The sequence below is a fragment of the Cryptomeria japonica genome, chromosome 3 (assembly GCF_030272615.1).
Source record: "Cryptomeria japonica chromosome 3, Sugi_1.0, whole genome shotgun sequence".
NCBI classification, from domain to species: domain Eukaryota; kingdom Viridiplantae; phylum Streptophyta; class Pinopsida; order Cupressales; family Cupressaceae; genus Cryptomeria; species Cryptomeria japonica.
Genome location: NC_081407.1, coordinates 93,409,931 through 93,425,644, shown reverse-complemented (window position 1 = coordinate 93,425,644; position 15,714 = coordinate 93,409,931). Strand labels below are relative to the sequence as shown.

The 15,714-nt window shown below is 36.3% G+C and overlaps 1 protein-coding gene across 1 annotated transcript in view; it reads left to right on the top strand.

Moving 5' to 3' along the window:
* The window catches only part of LOC131044075 (dehydrogenase/reductase SDR family member FEY), an 88,772-nt gene extending 74,341 nt beyond the window's left edge, over window positions 1-14,431 (top strand). Inside the window, exons 5-8 of the mRNA XM_057977346.2 lie at window positions 12,936-13,037; window positions 13,216-13,308; window positions 13,403-13,475; window positions 13,756-14,431. Of these exons, the coding sequence (XP_057833329.2) occupies window positions 12,936-13,037; window positions 13,216-13,308; window positions 13,403-13,475; window positions 13,756-14,036 (549 nt within the window). The 3' untranslated portion in view covers window positions 14,037-14,431. The remainder of the gene's footprint in view (window positions 1-12,935; window positions 13,038-13,215; window positions 13,309-13,402; window positions 13,476-13,755) is intronic.
* Window positions 14,432-15,714: the final 1,283 nt, after the last annotated feature.

Genomic DNA, 15,714 nt, shown 5'->3' with positions numbered 1-15,714 from the left:
CAAAGGTTCCATCGAAATCAATACCTTCAACTTGGGCATTTCCCTTACACACTAACCTTGTCTTGTTTCTCACCACTTGGCCATCCTCATTCAATTTATTCCTAAAGACCCACTTTGTGTCAATCACATTCTTGTCTTTAGGTCTTGGGACAAGTTTCCAAGTTCCACTCTTTTGAATCTGATCTAACTCTTCTTTCATAGCTGCTATCCATGACTTGTCTTCTGCTGCCTCTTCAACACTCTTTGGTTCAACCATGGTTCATCTTCATAATAATTTACATTCCTTCTTGTTGCTCTAGCTCTATCCTCTTGTAAAATCTAATTAATAGGATGGTTCTTTTCGCAAATCCTATTTTGAGCATGTGAAGGTGTATGCCCAATTGATGTATCTACTGTATCAAACTAATTATCTTCCGTTCCACCTTCTAAATGTGTACCAACTCTTTCATTTTGACTGCTTTCAGAGATATTTCCAGCATGGTTACTGTTAAGTTCTTTCAAAATTCTGTGATCAAAATAGAAGAGATGGAGATATGATCTGAAAGTTGTATTTTATCTGCTATAGCGTGTTTTAAAGATGCACTTCACTTTTCAATTTCGGTGTGTGCATCCTCCTCAATGTAAGCATGCTATATAAGGGGATGAGGGGTTACGTAGTGAAGAGATATGTCTTCCCACGTGGGAAGACACATCTCTTCCCTACGTACCTCTCACCACAGTATATAAACTAGTCACCGTTTACTTACCTGATTGGAAGGAGTGCGACTTGTTTGAGAATTTCTTTACCACCCGATACCATGAACGGTGTAACCGTTGGTCAAATGCGATAAGTTAACTTTGGTTTTATTTATCATTAGTTAACGTTAACATATTAGTATATGTAATCAAATTAATATATATATATATATATATATATATATATATATATATATATATATATATATATATATAATATCGGAAGCATGAAATAGTACGACCGACATTACAAAATTAACACTCCCTCTTAACTAGGGAGGACACATTTCATGTTAGAGAAAACATCACAATTCATCCATTGATTGTGAAGAGAGGAGATATCACACCATAGTGATATTCAGAGATATGGTTCAACAATGAATATCAAGTCTCATGATACTCACCATAACTCATAGTTATCAAGTAAGGTATGTGCACTGGCATCAAGTCACATGATGCCTACCATACTGATAATGATTTCATGGCATGTCCACAACTATTATGTTCATAATATTCACCATGAAGATCTCTATCATAATTATGGTTTATTTAATGATATCAACCAACAGATATCTACCATAATGTCTCAGAGATATATATACTATCATGACATGTCCACAGATATCAGGTCACATGATATCCATCAAGATAGTTAAATTGATAATTGTAAAATCGTTACCTTACAATATCAATTTGAAACAAGTGTTCATTATTGAAAAGTCGTCACCCTTCAATAATGTTCACAGAAGGCCCATGCAGTCATGGAGTCACACACATGACAAATAAAAGAGTTTACACACTAAACATCTTTAAATATATTAGTATATCAGAATAAATGAGACTCTATCTCAAAATTAAATAACATTTTCAACCATACCAAGTTTATCTCTAAAGTGTTCAATTTTGATCCTGGAGAGAGGCTTGGTAAGAATGTTTGCAATCTGATCACCTGTACTAGTATAATTCAGTCGGATCACATTCCTTTCCACCATATCTCGAACATAGTGATAAGGAATCTCAATGTGTTTAGACCTGTCATGAAATACTGGATTCATTGAAAGCTTACTCTGATTGTCACAGTAGATGACAGTAGGATTTAAGGGCTGACCAAACAGTCCTACAAGCAATTTCCGGAGCCATACAACTTCTCTTGCTCCCACGGAGGCTGCAATGTATTCAGCTTCTGTAGAACTCTGAGCAACTGAAGACTGTTTTCTACATATCCATGAGATCATTCTTGATCCTAAACTGAAGCAACGTCCTGATGTGCTTTTCCTGTCAACTATGCTTCCAGCCCAATCAAAATCAGTGAATCCATGTAGGTCAAGTTCTACATGTTTATATTTCAAACCAAAACCAATAGTTCCTCGAAGATATCTCAGAATATGCTTTGCGGCAACAAGATGTATTTCCCTAGGTTCACACATGAACCGACTTAGTGCATTTACATCATAACATATATCAAGTCTTGTGTTTACCAAATACATCAGAGATCCAATAATCTGTCTATAGAGTGTAAGATCTGCAAACTCAGATTTTGCAGCTGTTTCCTTTAGCTTGTGCAGATTTGTCTCCATAGGTGTGGTCATGGATCTACAATCCAACATTCTAAATCTCGAGTATATCAATGGTGTATTTTCCTTGTTAAGGATTATACCATCTGCATGTTGCCAAACTTCCAATCCAAGGAAGTAGTGAAGAATTCCTAAATCTTTCATATCAAACTCAGAGGCTAATTCTTTCTTACATCGAGAAATACAATTATCCTCTCCTGTGATTAGTAGATCATCAACATAAAGAATAAGAATTAATAATTCACCATTGATTACCTTGTAGTAGAGATTTGGATCTGCTTCATTCTTGAAAAACCTTAATTCCAAGAGATAGTGATCAATTCTTTCTTACCATGCTCTGGGGGCCTGTTTCAGTCCATAAAGAGCTTTCTTTAATCTGCAGACATGTGATTCAGCCTTATGAATCACAAAACCTTCAGGTTGCTCCAAATAAACTTCTTCTTCAATCTTACCATTTAGAAAAGCAGTCTTGACATCCATTTGATGGACTTTCCATCCTTTAGATGCTGCAATAGCCAAAACTGCTCGGACATAAGTGTATTTGGCAACAAGAGCAAATGTCTCTTCATAGTCAATACCTTCTTTCTGTGAGAAACCTCTGGCAACAAACCTTACTTTGTGCTTCTCAATGCTGCCATTTGCTGCATGTTTGATTTTGAAGAGCCATTTAGAAGATACCACAAATTTGCTTTTAGGCCTAGGCACAATATCCCAGACATCATTTTTTCATAATTGACTGATACTCTTCTGACATAGCATCTTTCCAAACTTGACGCTTGAGCGCATCTCTTACACAGGAAGGTTCTGCATCAATGATCTCACTCATCAAGGCAGTATAACTGGAAAATAGGTTAAGTCTCTTACTTTCTCTGAAGGTCCCCTTTGGAGCAGCATAATTTTCAGCTTTTTGAAGCATCTTTTTAGCCCAAAGTGGTCTCTTCCTAGTTTCAGGATAATTTTCTTCTAAAGGTAAGCCTTGAACTTCATGCTCAATATCTTCAGGGGTCTCCCTCTGAATCTCAGGGGTGAAATCCTCATCCAAGCTTGTAGGAGGATCTTGGTGTTCTAATTCATTAGAGCTTTTGGACCTCCTGAATGCTATGTCTTCCTCAAAGATGACATCTCTGCTTGGTTCAATGTGTCTTTGACTAGGTATGTATATTCTATAGGCTTTAGAGGTTTCATTGTACCCAACAAATACTCCTTTCTTTCCAGAAGGTTCTAACTTTGACCTCTTTTCTTCGGGGACATGAATATAGACTGGACACCCAAAGATCTGGAAATGACTTATGTTAGGTTTGTTGCCAGTAAAGGCTTCTTCAGGGGTTTTTGTCAAGAAGAGAATGAGGACATCTATTTTGAATGTACACAGCTGTCCTAGATGCTTCAACCCAAAATGAGGTTTCTATATTTTGGTCAAACAACATAGCCCTAACAGCTTCTACTATAGTCCTATTCTTTCTTTCAGCTACCCCATTTTGTTGTGGGTTATAAGGTACAGTTAACTCCCTCTTAATCCCAACATTTATACAAAAATCTTTAAACATATCAGAAATGTATTTCCCCCCATTGTCTGTTCTTAAGGTTATGATTTTCTTACCTGTCATATTTTCTGCAAGAGCTTTGAATTCCTTAAATTTAGAAAGGATTTCTTCAGACTCTTTGTACCTCGGAAAATATATCCAGGTCTTCCTAGAATAATCATCTACAAATATTACATATATAAAATTCCCCCTAATGAGGGTACAGACATGGGTCCACATAAATTAGAATGAACTAATTCTAATACATTTTTGGATTTACTGTTGGTAGAATTAAAAGACCTTTTAGTATTCTTTCCCAAGGCACACCCTTTGTAGGCTCTTTCAAATTTTTGACTTAGCTTGGGTAAGCTGATCACCATCTTCTCTATCTTAGGTAGGGCATGGAAATGAAGGTGCCCTAATCTTCTGTGCCAAATTTCATTCGAATCTGGAGTCTCATGAATCAAAGGCTAGAGGTGGAGTGGTCCAAAGTCTGTAGAGGCTCCCTTGTCTTACTCCAATGGTGTGGGCTTTCTTGATGGTGGAGTTCTTTGGCCAAGCAAGTACCTTTCCATAAAGGTTATCTGTAACCTTTATCTTCAAGTGTAGAAATTGAGACAAGGTTTCTCTTTATACCAGGTACAAATAGAACTCCAGTCAGCTGTAGGAATATGCCTGACTTTAGGTTGATATTGCAGGTTCCTATTCCCATAACTGGAGAATTTGAGTCATCACCAATTGTTACTTCTTCATTTGATCTTTCTACAAGTGTATCTAGGTGCTCACGAAATCCAGTGATGTGTCGAGATGATCCACTGTCAATCACCCATGTGTTGAAACTGGAGGTGACTTGACTAAAGAGGGCTGAGTAGAAGACTAGCTTCTCTGAATTACTCCCTTTCTTAATTTCTGCCATTGAAGCTTGTTGTTTGATCCTGTCTGGACACTTCATTGCATAGTGCCCATATTGGTCACATATGAAACATTGTACTTCAGAAATGTCTCTCTTCTTCTTTGAAGAGCTCTTCCCATTTGAGCTGTTGTCCCTCTTTCTCTAAAGTTCTTCTTCTTTCCTTTCTTGTGGGAATTAGAGTTTAGAACTTGAATGTCTTCATTACCATTGTTTTGTTTTATTCCTCTTGTGACAAGCCGAGATTCCTCTTGAATGCAATCGGTTTTCAATCTATCAAACTTAGGAAATTTAGAACGAGCACTGGTTCCTTGAATGAACGATTCCCATGAGGTAGGAAGTACATTTAGGGCCATCATAGCAAGTTCTTTGTTGTCTACTAGATGTCCAATAGTGGATAGTTGATCCCTAAGCTCAATGATCCTCAAGAAATAGGATGTAACTGTTTCTCCTTTATTCATCTTTATATGGCGTAGTTGATTCTTTAGGGTGAGAACCCTGCTAGTGTTGTTGATTTCATAAATGTTTGCTAGTGCTTTGAACATCTGAAAGGCCGTCTCATATTTAGAAATGACTGGTACAATGTGGTCTCTTACGGAATCCACAATTATCTTAAGGGCCTTCTCACTGTCCTTGCTCCACTGAATTTTCTCTGTATCATCAGAGGGTTCAGGAATTTCACTTTTGACATGGGAGTCAATTTTATTTTCTTTCAAAACAAGCATGATCCTGAATTTCCAAGATACAAAATTTGATGCTCCATCTAATCTATCTTCAAACCTAACTCCGGTTGCCATTAGGATTATGGGAATGTGATCTTAGCAAGAGCTTGGTGAAAGTTTATGAGATCGTTACAAAATTTTAATATGATCTTCCTTAACTTCGCTCTGATACCATGTTAAGTTCTTTCAAAATTCTGTGATCAAAATAGAAGAGATGGAGATATGATTTGAAAGTTGTATTTTATCTGCTATAGCGTGTTTTAAAGATGCACTTCACTTATCAATTTCGGTGTGTGCATCCTCCTCAATGTAAGCATTCTATATAAGTGGATGAGGGGTTACGTAGTGAAGAGATATGTCTTCCCACGTGGGAAGACACATCTCTTCCCTACGTACCTCTCACCACAGTATATAAACTAGTCACCATTTACTTACCTGATCGGAAGGATTGCGACTTGTTTGAGAATCACTTTACCACCCGATACCATGAATGGTGTAACCGTTGGTCAAACGCGATAAGTTAACTTTGGTTTTATTTATCATTAGTTAACGTTAACATATTAGTATATGCTCAGTTACCGGTTCTTGCCTAAACTGGCTGGGTCCTGGTCCTGGTCCCTGCTCGGTCCTGGTCCCAGCCTGGTTCGCCCTGGGTCACACTCGGGTCTTGCCCAGGCGGCTGGGTTCCCTGTGGGTCCTGTCACGCAGGACCCACAGTGAACCCAACCGCTTGGGCAGGACCCGAGTGGGACCCAGGGCGAACCCAGGAGGACCCGGGTGAACCCAAGCCCGTGGGTTCCTAAAAACGGGGCCCACGGGTTAGAAAGCAATTAAAAACAATTAAAAAACAATTTTTTTATTTTTTTTTTACATCTAAACCCTAATCTGCCCCTCTATGATGCATTTCATGCATCAAAACATGCATTCAACCTATTCTACTTGCATTTTTGATGATTTATGATATATCAATATCAGAATATTTATTGGCATTGGCAATTATGGATTTATGATTTATGATTTATCTGTTATCATTTATGTATCATTGTATGGGAAAGTTACATTGTATGTTTCATATTTGTATGTTTGAACTGTGAACATATATAATTTTGATGTTTGAAGTTTGAACATATATATATATATATATATTAAAAAAAATTAAAAAATATATATATATATATGTACGGACGAACCCGTACCCGTACCCAATTTTTTTTTTTTTTTCCGAATCCGCGAATCCGTACTCGAATCTGAACCTGAATCCGAACCGGAACCGGTAACTTAGAGTATATGTAATCAAATTAATATATATATATATATATATATATATATATATATATATATATATATATATATATATATATATATCGGAAGCATGAAATAGTACGACCAACGTTACAAAATTAACAGTTACTTTTTGTCCCAACTTGCACACTAGTAGGGGATTTCTTATCAACTCTTTCAGCTTCATCATTTTGCAAATCATCATCATATCTTTGCAATTTTTCAGAGCAGTTAGCAATCTCATGAATTTTCACATTAGTGCTTTCAACTACCTTATGTAATCTCTTATTAAAACATTTGTAGGCTTTATTTTTTGAAGAATATCCTAAAAGTATATCCTCATCAACTCTAAGATCAAATTTGCCTAAATTATCCTCATCTTTCTTAAAATCCTTTAAAATCCTTAACAGTTATTGCCTTACCATTCCATAGTTCATATGGTGTCTTGTTGTGTCTTGTCGTAATCACTCCTCTATTCTGAATGTAGACTGTTGTATGAACTGCCCCCTTCCAAAAACAATCACTCACTTTGGAATCATTCATCATGCTCTGTGCCATCTCTTGGACTGATCTGTTCTTCCTCTCAACAACACCATTTTGTTGAGGTGTCCTTGCAACTAACAATTGTCTTTTGATTCCATACTTCTCACAAAATCTTACAAAGTCATTTGATATAAACTCACCTCCATTGTTTGAAGTTAGGCACTTGATTTTCAGACCTTTCTTATTCTCAACTAATGCGTTTAAAACTTTAAACTTCTCTAAAGCCTCTGATTTCTCCTTCAAAAAGGCAACCCAAGTCATATGTGAGTAATCATCAATCAAAAGCACAAAATATCTCGTACCTTGCATGCTTGCTGATCTTGTAGGACCACACAAATTAGTGTGTATCAGCTCTAAAGGTTTCATGCTTGAGTAATCCTTTGATTTAAAGTTCCTACGAGTTTGTTTGCCTAAATTGACAATCCTTGCACATGATGTCATATGGTTTGGTAAGTTTAGGCAAGTCTCTAACCACTTCCTTCTTGGTGATCTAAATAATACTGTCAAAATTTATATGTCCAAATCTCTTGTGCTACAACCAAGATTCATCAAGTAGACTCAAACAACAAGTTTCACTCTTAACATCATCAATAATGTACAAATTGTTTGTTGCCCTACTAGCATCAACAATATGAACACCATCTTTACTAATTTTGCAACAATCTAAACTGAAAGTTAAGCTATGTCCTTGATCACACAACTGACTAACACTAAGCAAATTGTGTTTTAAGCCTTCTACAAACAACACATTCTCAACTTTAGTCTTTCCATCATTCAACATAAGATTACCTTTTCCAGCTAATTTTGCAGATGAATTTCCACCAAACCTTACCTTGCCACCATTGGATTTTTTGAGAGTCAAGAACTTACTCTCATCTTGGGTCATGTGTTTGGAGTAGCCTCTATCCACATACCAAATATGTTTCTTATTTTGTGCAAGAAGGGTTGTTTGCACAATGAGAGACTTCATTTCAGCCTCTTTCTCTTTCTTCCTCCACACTTTGGTTTCCATAGCATTGTTCTTAACATCTTTCTTTAAGAAATCTGCCATGCCATTCTTACAAAACCTTGCATTGTGTCCAATGTTATTACATTTGTAACAAACAAGATTATAATTTCTCAAGGGGATAAAGGAGTTCTTATTCACAAATCTGAAATCATTTCTAAAAGTCAGTACAATTTATTGCCTTGTGTCCAAAGTAATTACAAGCATAACAGTATTTATGAAGGAAAGAGTTATTAGACTTGGTTAAGAGTGCTTGTCTAGTACTGGAAGGTTGCTTGAAACCATTACTTCTGATTTTTGTTGAAGAAATCTTTGAACTATCACCATTAAGAGTTTGTTGTTCTTCTTTTGAATACTTTGAGCATTGACCTTCTTCAAGGCCAACTCCACGTTTATCTGAGGACTATTTTTGAGAAACTAATAGATCATCCAATGATAGTGAACTTTTCTGATTTATCTTTTCTTGGTTCAACAAGGTTGATGATTTGCCTATCTTCCCGAGAGAGACAATTTTAGCTTCCAATCTTTCACACTTTTCTTCCTTCATCTTAATCTGATTTTTAAGATCCTCTTGAATCTTCTTAGCTTCTTCATTTTGTATTTTTTAATCAATCAGAAGCTTTTCAATTTCTTCAAGTTTGGGACTTTCTCATCTTCTCTTCACTCTCTTGTTGGAGCAGCAACTTCATATTTTGGTTCTACTTCTTTGATTTCTTGATTTCAGCTAAAACAACTATTTGTTCCATCTCAAAATCCACTCCTTCTCTTCTTCATCAGCATGTTCTTCATTTTCTAAAATTGGATTTCAACAAGTGTTTCTTCCATAGCAATAAACAAAATCTCATCACTTCCTTTAGATGAATCACTTTCCTTTTTTGAATATAGAGTCTTTTTGTATTTCAAGGTGTTCTTATTCTTTCCTTTATACTTCTTGCCATTGCTTTTTGATTTTTCTCATTACTGCTGTCCTCAACAAATGGACATTTAATAACAAAATGTCCATCCTTTGTGCAATTGAAACATTTTAGAGGCATATTTTTCTTTTGTTTGCTGAAATCCTTCTTTAGCATTTTCACGAACAAATCTTCTTCTTAGTCTGAATCAACATCCAAACTGTCACTTGAAGCTTGCTCTTTTTATTTGTCTTTCCTTGAAGCTTTGAAGGTGGTCTCCCTTTTTGAAGATTTCGTGTTTGTCCTCATCTCATATGTAGTCAATATACCATAAAGCTTGTCAAGGGACATTTTATCAAGGTCAACCATCTCCTCTATGGCTGAAATCTTTGCATCAAATCTTAAAGGTGAACACCTTAAGATTTTTTGAATAACCACACCATCTTCAACCTTCTCACCAAGACCCTTAAGAGAATTCACTATTTCATCTACCCTTAGAAAATAGGCTGCAACATTTTCTTCTTTCATTTCAGGCTTTCAAACTACATCGTGTGAATTTGAAGCTTGGCTTTATTCACCTTTTCATTTCCTTCATAGGCATTCTTGAGTTTATCCCATATGGCTAAGTAGAATCACAGTGCATGACCTTAACAAATTTAGATTCAGACAATCCACATAGTATTGCATTCACAGCCTTAGCATTGCTTTCAAAAGCTCTCTTTTCATCAGCAGTGGATGGAGGATTCCAAGGAGCTGTATAGCCTGACACAATGATGTTCCAGACAATAAAACCAAGTGACACAAGGTAGGTTTGCATTCTAATACACCAAAAGGCATAGTTGGATCCATCAAACAGAGGAGCTCTATTTGTTGCAAGACCTTCAAGAGCATTCATCCTAATGTGATAACATGATCAACTTGCAAGCTTTTAAGCTTTAATAGAAGGCGCCGGCTTTGATACCAATTGTTGGAATCATTTGCTGTTGCACCAAAAGCTCAAACTATCAACACCCAATACAAATGCCAGATTTAACTTGATCCACAGGAGGTGGTTAAGCCATGTCACGAGTCGTGCTGGCCACCAAGTCAACACTTGAATCACATTATTGTTATCTGCTAAAGAGGTACCAAATAAACATTTGTCCACATAGAACCTGTCCAACCTAGAGGATAGTCTTTTAGACCCCCTTTTAGACCCCCTTTGAAAATTACTCCCAAGTGTACCAAACTCCCTTGCTATCAAACTTGAATCCAAATAGGGGGATCACTTACATTTCTCTCTCTAAAATTTGAAACAAATAAATAACTCATTACCCTCCTAATAAACTCACACTGACCCAACTTGTCCTCATTATTTATCATATCCTCATCTCCACCAATGATCTAGAGGCTGTCTGAAAGATGGCAAGAAAGTCTGTTCCACGTGTCAGTTCTTTCCTTAAAATCATTTGCAACATGCACTGAACAAATTCCAAAAGTTCTTCCATCAACGTATAAAAGACTCCATACAAATTTATTATGGGGAGAGCATCCAAAGTCCTGAACTAAGTTGGCCCCTCTTGTATGCACAGAAATGGTTGATCCTCCCATCCTTTTATAGTGATTAGTGAAAAAGAATCTGGCCCTAGGTCAAATATATTTTATAAGCACATTCTAAACCAAAACTCACAGATTTAACCTCTTGAAGCAATAAGAAATCTAACCCCTGTTTAGACTTGTAGAAGTTTCTAATCACAAATTTCCTATCATTTGCCTCCGAGTCTCTCACATTCCAACTGACAATCTTCATTAAAAGTAAGACTGGGAGAGTTATTACAGAGAAGAAGAGCGTCCCTCTTCTCTGTACAAGTTTTGAAAACACTATAGCAATTGTTGAGGTCTATATATATTAGTAGGAGCAGGTGTCTTCAAACCCACCCCTGGCTGAATGCCAATCCCACTTTTAGCATCCAAAATAAGATTTTCACTTTCTAAAGGGCTTTGGCTGTTTTGGCAAGCATCAACCTTCTGTCTATTAACAAAAGATAGTTTCTCCTCTTTTGACCTCGTTTTCATTCTCAGTTCTAGGGGTTTTCTTATTTTGAGGTATTTGGGAAAGCATGGAATCCTAACAATCAATTGACAAGGGTTGAGGGCCCGATACACCATCAGAACGCTTTTTTATTTTGTCCACAATATTCTTTTCTCTCAAGATGTCACCATTAACCACAAGATTACTGAAGGGTTCTGACTTTGAGTGTGTTTTAACAGCTGAGGGTTTACTATTTAACAACTTGGTATTTTCTGCAGGGATAACAATATAGTATATACTCATCTTGATCCACAAGGTCTTGGGGAACATTAGATTTGTAGTCATTTGAAGGTAATTTTAATTCCAAATTATTGTGAGACATTTCGGTTTCTAGTTTTTGATTCTCCATGAGATCTTTATTTTCCTAGACATTTTTACTGTTATCTTTTTCTAACCCATGGGCAGTTTTTCCTTAAGTGGGCCATCCTTGCATAGAAAATAGGCGTTAAGGCCTCCAAGCCCCTTAATTTGACAGTCTTAATACCATAAAATATTAAATGGGCAAGCTGTGGGAAAACAGGATAGAATTTTAGAATCAGAATTCTTGCATTCATGTGTGGAAGAAAATATCTTGTATGATCAATTTTTATTGCTTCTCCCAGGTTTCAAAACCTGTCGGAGTAAAATCCACACACTCAGGACATTTACACAGTTCAATCCATTGGGGCGAGGATTGTAACACATCTTTAGGGCTTAGGATTGGGCCCTATTGCAAAACTCTAAAAACAGAGTGTAACATTCCAAAAGCTTTCATTTAAAATCTGTTTTTGCATATTATCATTCTCGAAGATAACAAACAAAATTGTTTTTTGTAGTATATGGAAAAAGGAAACATACAGACCCAATTTCTTACCCCAGACATAACCCAACCAATCATCAAATTTTTTGAGATGGTAGAGCATCTTGGTTAAGAAACAAAGAAAATACCCACTTTTTCAGCATGTGTTCTCTACTTTCAATGATTGATTTCATTACATAATTGGGATTAATTGAAAGGATGAATAAATGCTCACCTTGGCATTCTGCTTTGTTCTGTGCTTGAATGACCCTCTTATCTTTCTCTGCGCCAATGGGTATTTCCACCTTTTCATCACCTGTGAGGACATGTGTGAAGGATTTATTAAACCCTATGTTTTCCACATTTGCCATGGGAACCCATCAATTCAATCTCGCCCCCCAGCAGCTACCAGGAGGCTTGTACTACTGCTAATTTACTTTTCCAAAAAGAGGGAGTTGATAAGCTGTCTGTGGGGAAAGAGAAAAAGGAGTCTGTCAAAAGATTCCAAAAGACAAAAAAATTTCAAATGAACACCACCAAACATGCAAAAACATAACAAAAGTGACAAAAACAAACACTGCAATTTGCACAAGGACAACGAGGGGAACTAAGATCACCAAAAGCAGCAAAGCAGGCAAGAATGGAGGATAACTTTCTCTTCCTCACCAGAGCCCTTCTTGCTGCTCTTTTCTTTCTTGACAGAAAACTTGTTATCTGGCTAGAGGGCTTTTTCCCACGACACATTGCGTTTGATATGTTTATTCTTCTGTACCTTCAAGTCATTTTGGTTGTTTATGGTTCTTTAATTTAGGAGCTTTTGGGCAGCCGTTGAATGCTGTTTTTTGCAAAGGGAATTGCACCTTCATGGCCATTGACATGCTTTTCACCCCTTGTGATAGATGCATCAATTAGGATTTGTGGACCCTGAGGACTTGAATATAACATCTGGTAAGAGGAAATACAGCAGTACTGCTGGTTATTCGGGAAGCAAACTTGCAGAGGTAAGAAATTGATGCATTGAAGATTTACAAATGTCATTCTCATGGATGCATTAATTTGTAAGAGCAGTGCGGCTTCAAAATTGTTACTGTTATCCATTTGCAATATTAAGGTGTATCTTTTAAACTCCATACTTAGCTACAGTTTAATTTAAAATATGTTGTGATGCTATCCCTTCAGATTATGTTTAGCAGTGTGCTACAGAGAAAGCTACCTTCTGAAGCTGGTGTTAATGTAATGTGTGTTTCTCCGGGAGTAGTTATGACAAATGTAGTAAGTATCTTCTGGAATATGATACTCACTTTTTGGATTAGAAAATTTCAACTTCTCTGTATGTTTTTCCTAAGTGTTATTTGCTGCTTTACAGGCACGAGATTTACCATCAATAATTCAGACTGGTTATCACCTGATTCCATATTTTCTTTTTAATGCTCAAGAAGGTTAGCTGCCTTTATTATGGATGATGTAATGAAGAATCATTTTTAAAGCTCTTCCTGTTGATGAGGAAGACACTAAGCATTTTGTGGCTAGAACTAATTGGCAAATGGAGAGTGTAACTGCATGAAGTACTTTTATGACCAACATTTTAATATACATAGATGTAAATAGAGGAACACTCTGGTGACAATTCTCTTCATTAATGGTTACCTTTCTCTGGTTTCATCAGATTACATTTCCTGCTTGTTAAGTTTGCTGTGTTTTTCTGGACTTTTTTTGCAGGTGCAAGAAGTGCACTGTTTGCTGCAACTGATCCTCAGGTTCCAGAATTTTGCAGTGCTTTAAGGACTGATAATTGGCCGGTTTGTCCATATTTTTCAGGGGAGTGTCGTCCTGCAAATGCTTCAGCAGAAGCACACAATATGGATACTGCTTTGAAGATTTGGGATAAGACTTTGGAATTCATTGGTGTTCCTGCAGACTTTGTTGAAAAGTTGATAGAATGTAAGCAGGTTCCAAGTGAAAATGGGCATTCTAAAGTAACGGAAGTGGACTGTTGGTGAGATGAGAGGAGATGTGTTTAATGTGGGCTTCATCTCGTTCTCAAGTGTAAAATACTGGGTCTCCAATTAGTCAATATAGTCAGCATGTGCCATTTAACTTTCCCGATACAGTTAACAGATACTTTTGCTCAAAGATGTTGATTTTATGAGGCCATTATCATATTTGTCCAAGGAAGGGCCTTGGAAATTGGGATGAAAATATTCGAAGGAAAGTATTCATATTTGACTGTTAAAATGGAAAGGCGCAGCTCTGTCAGACTTGTTTTTCGATTACTAAGCATAATTGGAGATTTCTAATTGCATATACTTGATGTTGAATTGGATATTCACTATAATACTAGTGTATTTTCCACAGCAAAGAAGTTATAATGATTATTACTGTATTTTCATGTTAAGCATATTAAAAAATGAATGCCCAGATGCACAAATATTGACTGAGTCTGGTGTGGAACTAGGTTTTTTTGAGCCCTAGTAACTGATTTGCACTAAATTATTGTATCGTATTGAATCAATCAAGTAGTTGGTTCAGTCACAAACACATATGAAGTAATTTAAGCCCTAGGAATAAATTCGTATTTACTTAGCACACAATGGGGCCTAATTATGCACAATTTTTTACCGAATTGATCCAATTAAGGGTAAAGGTGATGCTAATTGAGCATAGAGAATTCAATTGGGTTGACTATCCCCAATTGGACACTATTGACCGGATCATGTAAGTTTTGAACATATTTAATTGAGTGTATAGTTGTGGTCGGTCTCTTTCCTCAAACCAGAAAATAAACAATAACAGAAAGTGGGGTTCAATTGGCATAAATTTAGAGCTATTTTCAACTAAATGTCCAATTGGTTAATTTAGGATAATTGATTCTTCTGAACTAGATACTAGATATCCTGTCATCTTCCATTATATCCGATGGCTGTCATGTTTGCACTTCCCAATTTTATTTGGGTGAATTTAGAGCTTGCAGGATTGCTGCAGCCTATAAATCTAATGAAATTTAACATAATTATTGACAAACTCAAGTTAAAACTTTAAATTCAAGAGTAAGGCCGATTAATTCTAGATTTGAAGTTAGAATAAATCAATCACCTAATGCTAGGGATTAGGATAAGATACTGTCAAGTTCAACATTAACCTAATGCCATTGATGTATTATAGATTTTAGGGTAATAGAAGGATTGATTTCAGTCCTTACCCAAGATGACAATGTTTTGTCAAAAAAGTCTTTTTTTAAACTTTAATTTTGACAAATGAAATGACACTTTTGGTTCAAATGTTGTAGTGTTGGTTCACTTGCTATATTAAAGGTTGCCATTCAATTTCTATTTACGATGACGAAGCTTTCTTTTGCAGTTCTAAATATTAATCTCTAGAGACAAAGTGAGCATGGAGGATTAACATATAATGGTTTTGAATTTTTTGGTAGAAGGTTGGGGTTTGAATTGTTTGACCTTTATTTTTCCATACCACATGTGCGGGATAATTTAGAGGCTTCCACATTAATTGTCTTTAAATATTGCCATGGAGTAGGGCTTAATATGGCTCTTGTCCTATTGTTGAAAATTGGCATTTGAGAGAGCTTGGAAGTTCATTCTCAAAATCTGTAACGAGACAACAAATTTGGTACCTTGATGCATATTTATCTTTCAATGGATGTAGATTATGTTCACCAAT